General features: G+C 34.2%; 1 protein-coding gene across 1 annotated transcript; it reads left to right on the top strand.

The window, feature by feature from the left end:
- The first annotated feature begins 7,396 nt into the window (after nucleotides 1-7,396).
- Nucleotides 7,397-9,847, top strand: LOC112785006 (WAT1-related protein At1g68170). The gene is made up of 4 exons (XM_025828409.3): nucleotides 7,397-7,625; nucleotides 7,828-7,890; nucleotides 8,653-8,769; nucleotides 8,869-9,847. The coding sequence occupies exons 1-4, from the start codon at nucleotides 7,426-7,428 to the stop codon at nucleotides 9,767-9,769; spliced, it is 1,281 nt and encodes a 426-aa protein (XP_025684194.1). The 5' UTR covers nucleotides 7,397-7,425; the 3' UTR covers nucleotides 9,770-9,847.
- Nucleotides 9,848-10,282: the final 435 nt, after the last annotated feature.

Genomic DNA, 10,282 nt, shown 5'->3' on the forward strand with positions numbered 1-10,282 from the left:
TACATATAAGATTAGGTGCATGACTATAAGAATCGGTGAAAACTCAGATGCACTTAATTTTAAGTAAAATTTGATAACTAAAAATTGTTAAATAAAAATTTAGTCAAATTAATCAAATTATTTAACGACTTTTAATAATTAATTTCACGTGAAATTAACTCCACTCGAATTTTTATCATAAGAATTAGCTTCCAATTCGAGCTCTTTGTTTGCAGAGACTAAAAATCAGACATGAGAGTATATACTACAATAATGTAATTTTTATTATTGCCATTACAACTTACAATTGCTTATATCATAATAACTTTAACATCATCATTATTCTAATTGAAAGTACATTAGAAGTTGTAATCGATGGCTACTTTGATTTTAAAAATTATGCGTCTAAATTCTAATACTCTTTTCAATTTTTGAGATCGAATCGATGATGAATTCTAAGAACCCACTAACCTGAGGAGCCCTTTTCATCTGTTGTGTGCTATGTTCCTTCGTGGATATTAACCAAATCTAATGTAAGTGTTTAGCATCCAAAATGGCATTTGGTTCTTGTTAGTTATAAGCTATGATATACGGATACTGACACGGATACGGGATACGACACGACACGGAAATTTGAAAATTTTACATGACACGAGGACACGCATACATATAAAATATAAAGTATTTTTTAGATAAACAATAATGATATTTTAATATTTTATTGATATTAAAATATAAATTAATTTTTTAAATTATTTTTAATATCTTATTTTAATTATATCAAATATTTAAAATATTTTTTGTTTTAATAAATAATAGAGAAAAGGATAAATAGATCCCTGACCTTTTGTCCCGCGGACATTTTCGTCCCTGAACATTTGAAAATACTTTTAAATCTCCGACCTTCACAAATCTTGGACGAATGAGTCTCTCCGTCGAATTGCCTCCGCCAGACTCGCCGGAGAAGTCTGATGTGGCTCTCGTGCGGATGACGTGGCATGACTGGTTGACACCTGGACTGCTGACTGGAAAGCTACATTACAAAATTGGACAAATAAGTCCCTGCACCACTAAACTACGTCGTTTTGATTTCATCCCTAATCCTTAAATTGATTGCGTTTCTTTCTGGAGGCCAGTGTGAGGAGCTCAACCTGCATCAACCATGGCTGCTAATGGAGCATCAGCAACATCGAGAAGAAGCCACAGAGGAGTAAGAGAAGAAAATTCTGCTTCAAGCTCAGACCATTGTGTTGTGCACGACGGAGACCTAAAGGATGATGTCGCCCCGAGAAGTTTCTGTGGAGTTTATGTGATAATGTATATGTCGAAGACGATTAGCAACCCAAACAGAGTCTTTTTGGGTTGCCCATTGATAAAATTGTGAAAGAATAGGAAAAGCAAAGAAAAGAACTTTTATTGATTGTTGATTGATTGAATTGTTCTGAAGTGTGTTGTAAACTATGAGGGTAAAACTAAATATATATAGAGCATTGTCCTATGAAAGATAAAAGCAAATAAAGATAAGATAAGAACAATTAAAGATAAGATAAAGATAAGATAATAAAGACTAAAATTAAAATTGAATTTTTGTATCCTGTTGGGCTGAATTTGTGGGCCACGATACTTCTTTATTGTTGTCGTGGGCTAAAGTAGAAGAGTAGTTTAATACGCCCCCGCAAGCTGGTGGATGGAAGATGTCAATAATCCACAGCTTGGATAAGTTCCTGATGAAATTGTTGAGAAAAGCGCGTCTGACGTGGTGACGCGGAGGAAGATGCGTGCGGTAGAACTTGAGCTGCCTACTGCAAAAATATAAAAGGAGATGCTGTGCTTGAGCAGCGATCTTCAAAAACTGCGTGCGGCGGAGCTTGAGCTGCCGGCGGCAAAAATATAAAAGGAGATGCTGTGCTTGAGGGAGAGAGAGCAAGCAGCGATCTTCATAAAAAAAAGAATAAAAAAATAAAAAATAAAAAAAATAAAAAATAAAAAAATAAGCGCGTAGAGCGCAATAAAATTGATCTTTAGAGGGCGCGTATGGCGCAATAAGAAAGAGGGCGCATAGAGCGCGATAAGAGTGCAGATGGAACTGCTAATACAGAATGCAGATTAAACCGCTGAAACAGAATGCAGACGGAACTACCGGAAGAAAGGAGGCGCAGACGAAATTGTTGGTAAAGAACCGGGATAACCAACACTGTGGTAAGATTTTCACTTGGATGCATGTAACTAAATCTATGATTATTTATCGTGGGAGGAGGTTGAAAAAGAAGTATGGTGATTTCTCACCGAAAAGATGATAACTTATATATCCTCCTCAAGGAGGATACCATGGCTCTGATACCATGATAAAATTGTGAAAGAATAGGAAAAGCAAAGAAAAGAACTTTTATTGATTGTTGATTGATTGAATTGTTCTGAAGTGTGTTGTAAACTATGAGGGTAAAACTAAATATATATAGAGCATTGTCCTATGAAAGATAAAAGCAAATAAAGATAAGATAAGAACAATTAAAGATAAGATAAAGATAAGATAATAAAGACTAAAATTAAAATTGAATTTTTGTATCCTGTTGGGCTGAATTTGTGGGCCACGATACTTCTTTATTGTTGTCGTGGGCTAAAGTAGAAGAGTAGTTTAATACTATAAGGTAAGATAAAAAAAAACCTGGGAATTTTGTTCTGTTTGAATGGTTTGATATAGTACATTATTTTGAGAATTTTGACAGGAAACCAACTGCATTGCAAGTTTCTTCTTTGGGTCGATGAGCATCTTGCTAGAATGGGAAGCAATGGTTGCATCTTTGATAAAAGACCTCTGATTGAGAAAGAGGCAGAAGTTGTTGAAGAAGAAGAGGGATTTCGTCATAGGATGGCTGTACTGGAGGAGAAGGTTACTGTGCTAGAGAAGAAAAAAAACCCGTTAGCTTGTTGTATTGTTATAATTGTATGTGCAGTTGTGGTTGCTTTTTTATGTATTTAGTTATTGAGAAATAAATTTTAGAAAGTAGAGTAGAAAAATGTGTTGATCCAGGTTTTTGTTGTGTATTGAAACATGCTGTTTAGGCAATTTATATATCATATTATCTATCTAAATGCAATTAAAGTTATGATATTAGTAGGTTGTTGAAATTATGTTGTCAATATCTAAAGAAGCATTAAATGATTGAGGAAAGTAGGCATGAAAGTTGTATACATGAACGCATAACATATATGGAAAGTTATATAAACATCTTTGCGACAGTTAAATTTTCTAAAAGCTGCCCAAAAAGAACAAATCTGTTTAAGTGTATAGTATTATGAAGCTTAACATCACAAAAGTAAGCCTCAAACACCTAACAAGTTTGCAACAGTTTATAAAATCCTAAGAGCTTCTCCAAAAAAAACCAATTCTCCCAAAAAAATATTGTTCTCACAGTCAAATTTTCTAAATGCTATTACAAGGCATAGTGGGATGCCCAAGGTGTCATATTTCTTCATGTCTTTGGATTGATGGATGGTGGATTAGGAATGAATTTGAACAGTCTTGTTGTTGCTGTGCTTGCTACTGCCAATGTCTCCTTGGAAGCTGCTGTACTCGGTCCTGGCCTGACTTGAGATGGTTGTGGGCTATGTGGAGCACCTTGTGGTTGAAGCTGTGGTGGTGCAGGCTGACTTGGAGGTGAGTGAACTAGGACAAAGTGAGGCAGGTGGCCTGAATATCTTCTGTTTGGGCCTGATTTTTGAAATTTTTGGTTGAACTGTTTGGTGAGCTGTGGATGGAACTTGAAGTGGAGGCCTAAATGGTGTATCTCTGGTTGTGAGTTGGTCTGCCACGGGAGCTGGTGTTACAGGATTTGGTGTTGCTGCCACAGCACTTGGAACTTGGTTGTGATACATAAGACAGTATTCATGAGACTTAGGATAAATAACAGTTTAAAGGGTCAACATTTCACAATAATATATAAAACTTACATCTGGAGCTGGCTAGATGCAGCCTGGCTAGAAGCAGCCTGGCTAGATAGAGCACTTTAGGTGTTAGGGGCATCCTGTCCAATTAAATTGACCAATGTTGATCATTACTATATAAATCCTCAAATATTGAACTAAACATATATATACACCAAATATCCAGATTACTAAGAATAAATACAATATTAACATCATCTTTTGGTGCTGACTGTGATAGTGACTGACTTGTCCCACCTTTCTTGGACTTCTTGGTCTTAGATTTTCAGTTGGGGTTAGATGGAGCATCCTTGTATCTCTTGTAATTATGTCCCTCTGAGCCACATTTACTGCAAGTTATCTTAGAGGTCCTTAAAACGGTTGATAAAATTTTTTCAAATGTGCATCACACAGTTTTAGTGATGGGCATTTGGCATAACTGACTTCAATGCAGATAACAATCCCTACATAGCAGTTGCACAATCATATCAAGTAACACAGCAGTCATCATACATTTGCTACCCAAGAACATAGTATTAAAAATTGAATTTTTATGAAACCTAATTGTTATTTAGATAGTTTTTAATTATAATATATAATTAATTAAAAATTTTCATAAATATCTAAAATAATCGATACAATTTTATTTGATACGAGTTCAGAGAGTTTGCAAAAGAAAGGAATAGACTAATAAAGATTACATGGATTGAATTATTATAGAAGTTACATGATTAGAAGTACATGCTGCTATATATATATAGTATGTACAGCAGAGTTATAGTGAAAACTAACTAATTAACTTGCTTTGATTATAACATTAACTAATTAACTTGCTTTGATTATATCATCAAGAAGTCAACATATATAGCATATCACGATTGGTAACTAACTAATTAACTTGCTTTGATTATAACATTAACTCTTATCTCAATAATCTTCATTACGAGTATAACAAGTTATGCAGCAGTAGTAGTACATTCATAGTAAGTACATTCTTACAAGTTATAACAAGTTTTGCAACAGTAACTTCCTATGATTATAACTTTAACTTATATCTCTATAAATTTTTATACTTATGCAGCAGTAACTTCCTTTGATTATAACTTTCATTCATATCTCTAAAAATTTTTATACTTATGCAGCAGTAGTACATACATAGCAAGTAAAACAGCACTAATTCATATCAAGTTATGCAGCAGTAACTTTCTTTGATTATAACTTTAACTGATATCTCTATAAATTTTTATATTTATGCAGCAGTAGTACATACATAGCAAGTAAAACAGCACTAATTCATATCAAGTTATGCAGCAGTTGTACATTCATATTAAACTAACAGCACTAATTCATATTAAGTAAAGCAGCAGTTGTATACAGCTACTAAGAAATAATCTAGTATTCAATAACACTCATCATTAAAGAATTACATAACACTATGTCAGGGCATAAAGTAGTTATCAAATTTACCTTTTGTTGGTCGGACATAAAGTTCCAACCATGAGTCTGCACATCCCCCAAATCCTCTTGGAGCAGAGTCAAAAATCACTTCCAGGATTCCTTAGTTTCAGACCTAGCTACTCCGTAGGCAATCACGTAAAATTGGTTATTTGCATCCTGAACCACTACTGTGAGGAGTTGTCCACCGTAATAAGTCTTCAGAAAACAGCCATCAAGATGTATCAATGGCTTACACCCACTCTTGAACCCCCGTTTGCATGCTTCTAAGCATATATAAAGCTTATCAAAAACAGGGGGGATTGAGGTATAGCAGTCATGGTTGATGGAGGTTGAGCTCCTCACACTGGCCTCCAGAAAGAAACGCAATCAATTTAAGGATTAGGGATGAAATCAAAACGACGTAGTTTAGTGGTGCAGGGACTTATTTGTCCAATTTTGTAATGTAGCTTTCCAGTCAGCAGTCCAGGTGTCAACCAGTCATGCCACGTCATCCATACGAGAGCCACATCAGACTTCTCCGGCGAGTCTGGCGGAGGCAATTCGATGGAGAGACTCATCCGTCCAAGATTTGTGAAGGTCGGGGATTTAAAAGTATTTTCAAATGCTCAGGGACGAAAATGTCCGCGGGGTAAAAGGTCAAGAACCTATTTGTCCTTTTCTCTAAATAATAATATATACTATTTCTAAATTTATTTTAAGAATATATATTAAGAATAAGACCGGACACGCTGACACGTGATGGTATTTAAGTGTGTCCAAGTGTGTCTAGAGAAGAATTTTTTATTTTTTATTGAGACACGGTTTGGACACAGCAGACACGCGTGTCGGACGAATGTTGGTGAGTGTCGTGTCCAAAATATGTCCGACACGCAGACACGGCAACTCAACAAAGTGTCCGTGCTTCATAGATTATAAAGTAGCTAAATTAAGTGGTAAAAGACTTCTAACTACATTAATAATATTGTCCCAAAAATAAAATGACATGTTAAGAAACCATTAGTATTAGACTTGCTTTCCGAGGATATAGTCACAATAATGGCCTATATGATTTGTCAAACCACTTCTACTGTGTTATCAAAGAACTTATATTTTACAACTGCAACTTGAAAGTAGGGGTATATCAACATATACAGAAAATTCAAATTTTAATTCTTTCTAGCTAATTCCATGGGATTTTTGGCCGGTGAAAAAGCTCTTTTATATTAGGTTTTAAGTATTTCTATTATCAATTTTACATAAAATTAACTATAATTTCGCTACGTTACCAATAAAAATTTTACTAATTTCTGCCAACTCTTACTTATGGCTGTGTTTAATGAAAGTATTTTTGTGGATGTGTCTAATAAAAATATATTTTTTATGGCTATGTCTAATAAAAGTATCTTTGTGGATGTGTTTTTTGAATATGTCTCTTTAAACATGTGTCTTCTATTAGTGGAGGTATCTTTGATATTAATTATTGTTGGCAATAAGTTGACAAATAATATATTGGTATCCTATATTTTTTCAATTAACTATACTTAAATTTTTATGTTTAAAGTATAAAATATTGAATTAAAAAATAAAAAATAGATAAATTTATTGTTGTGTCTTATTTTAGAATTAAAAAAAAATTATAATTTTTTGTCTTGAAATTTTTATTTTTTTAAATATATTTATACTTTTATATCTTTATTTTAAAATATTACATAAACACAACAAATTAACTGATGTATCTGTGTATAAATATATATTATTTAATTTATTTTTAATATATATTTTATATAAATAATTAATTTATTTTATTTTATATATGTTTGTATATTTTTATCTGGAATGAGAAACTAAATATTAGTGAGTTTGATAAATGAAGTGAATGCAAGTGATTGATGATGGATGCATGCATGCAAGCAGGAGGGAGGGAGGGAGGTGGAGATATTGACCCATGAAGACCCGATGCACATATGTCGTTTGTGGTACATGATGACGTGGCAATGAGGGAAGCAGTGGCTCTGCCCCATAAATAGGTATCCCACTCTCTCCTCTCATTCCACTCATCATTCCTCAGCTTTCTCTGAATTCCACATGACCACCAAGCCCAAGGGCAATGCCTTGCAGGGCTTGAAGCCCGTGATTCTTATGGTCATGGTTCAGATTGCATTCGCCGGTGTCAACATCCTCTACAAGCTCGCCGTTAACGATGGCATGAGTCTCAGAGTCACTGTCGCCTACCGCTTCATTTTCGCTACTGCTTTCATTGCTCCCTGTGCTCTCTTTTTCGAAAGGTATTCCTTCTTCTTCTTCTTCTTCTTCTTCTTCTTCTTCATTCATTCCCACTTATTAATATGTATTGATGCATGCATCAGTTGAAATATTAAAGGATTAATGATGTTATATGTGTCTTTTCGTTACTATTTGAAAATACTGAGTAAGCAATGAGGCATTACATCAAATAGTAGTGTACATTATTGATGTTTGTGGGTGCAGGAAGAAGAGGGCGAAACTGACATGGATGGTACTATTTCAATCATTTCTATGCGGCTTATTTGGGTATGCAATTCATTCCTATTCGTTAATTAGCTACCTAGCTAGTCATATTATTATATTATTTGAATATCAATGTTGCTTGCTTTCTTCATGCTCTTCTTTCGGTTAATATGAAAAGTAGTATTGCGTTGATGGCCACATAGTCCCCGAAACTATGCATGCGTAACAGTTTCAAGAGCATTAATAAGTAGTTATGTGTCTCCCATGACGCGCCATCTTTTCAGCACCTTCTATCTCTTTTTGACGCGATCTTTTCACCAAATTTAATTCTCTCTCTTTTTGATTTCTTAGTAAACATGCAATGTTTTATACTAAAATATAACTTAATGTTATTAAAAGAACAGATATTTATTATTTAGACAAACAAATATGCAAAACTATTTAAAAGTCATACATGCATGTTATTCCTTTTATAATATAAGGTTTTTTATTAAAATATATATATGAAGAAGATATATAGAATATACAATCATACAGCAAGAATTAAGGTACTTATTATAACTATAAGTCACTCGTTAATGTCTTATGCCGAAATAAGATACTTTATTATAAAAGTTATAAAAGTCATAAATTTTCATATCATCCCGTGATCGGTTGTGACTTAAAGAAATTAAATAACAAAGTTATAAAAGTTAAAGAACAATAATGTAATTTTGTCTTTTTTTTAATGGTTATTATTATTATTATGTATATAACTTGTCTTGTATAACAGCAAAGTTAAAATACATTGTTTGGACATTTGTGTTGAATCTTGAATGTATACAGAGGAGCATTAGCTCAGAATTTCTACCTGGAGGCTCTGGCTTTAACTTCTGCAACGTTTGCATCCGCCATGGCCAACCTCATACCTGCTATTACCTTTGTGATGGCCGTTTGCATAGGGTAATTAAGAACTAATAATAAGAACCATGCAAGTTAATTATGAAACACTTAAGAATTCGTTTTTAGTTCTAAATAAATAATCAATTATTTTTCGATCAGTTTGGAAAGATTGAATTTGGGATCAGCAGCAGGGAAGGCGAAGATAATCGGAACAATGGCCGGAATTGCAGGAGCAATGGTGCTGACTTTCGTGAAAGGCCCGGAAATCCAGATTGCATCGCATGTTAACCTTATGAATCACAGAAACAATAGTTCTATGGCGGCTCATGGCGGCGGTGGTAGGACGGTGTTGGGATCTGTGTGCGCGTTGGCGAGCGGGATCTCTTACGCACTGTGGCTCATCATACAGACAAAGATGAGTGAGAGGTATCCAAGCTATTACTCCAGCACTGCGCTCATGTCTCTCTGGGCGGCGCTCTTGTCCACGGCGTTCGCTCTTTCCGTCGAGAACGATTGGAGTCAGTGGAGGCTTGGTTGGAACATTAGGCTTCTGACGGTTGCTTATTCCGGCATGGTTGTTTCTGGAATGATGGTGGCTGTGATCTCCTGGTGCGTCCGCAAGAGAGGGCCCTTGTTCGCCTCTGTTTTCAGCCCTCTCTTGCTCGTCATTGTCGCCGTGGCTAGCTCCACCGTCTTGAACGAGAAGCTGTACCTTGGAAGCTTCATCGGAGCGGTGTTGATTGTGTGTGGGTTATACGCTGTTCTTTGGGGGAAAAGCAGAGAGAGGAAGAAGATGAAGAATATGAGTCAATTACCACAATGCCCTCATGACGATGATGATGACACTCTACAAGTAATTGTGACCAGGTCTAATTCTAAAGTAGGAGAAGATCGTAAAAGCAACAACAATGGACACGTGGACGATAACCAAGGTTCAATAGATCATGGTAATAATAATAAGGGAATAACAAGAGATCAAGAACAAGAAGAAGAAAAACAAAATGATGAAGAGGGAATTTCTCCCAATGCAGAAGACATTATCCCTAGTGTAGTAATATAAATTAGATCATCAATATTGTAGATAGCTTGCCATGCTTTTAATTTAATTAAGGGTTTAGTAATATTTTTCTCTCTAATATTTTAGGTTAAAATTAAAATTATTTTTGACTTTTTTTTATTAATATCATCTTTAACGTTGTTAAACATTTTAAAATTATTATTTTTTAAAATTTTGAACTAAAATATCCTTTATTATTATCTGTCTTTTTTATTATTATTTTTGTTTATCTCAACCTCTTTCCTTTTTGCTCTATTCTTTCCATTCAAATCTTCAATAATGCAAAAATAATTTTTTTTTAATTTAAAAAAAATTAAATAAAACTAACACATAATTAACAACAATATATTTATATTTCATCCAAATTTTTAATAACAATAACATCATATTTAAATTCAAGATAAAAAATTCAAGAGAAAAAAACGCAAAAAAGAGATAAGAGAGAGAGAAAAGATAAAAGAGAAAAATTCTGATAAAAGGGGTGGTGTTGCTGCCGACCGTCGTCATTGCAATTGA

Source organism: Arachis hypogaea, chromosome 20, assembly GCF_003086295.3.
Source record: "Arachis hypogaea cultivar Tifrunner chromosome 20, arahy.Tifrunner.gnm2.J5K5, whole genome shotgun sequence".
Taxonomy (NCBI): Eukaryota; Viridiplantae; Streptophyta; class Magnoliopsida; order Fabales; family Fabaceae; genus Arachis; species Arachis hypogaea.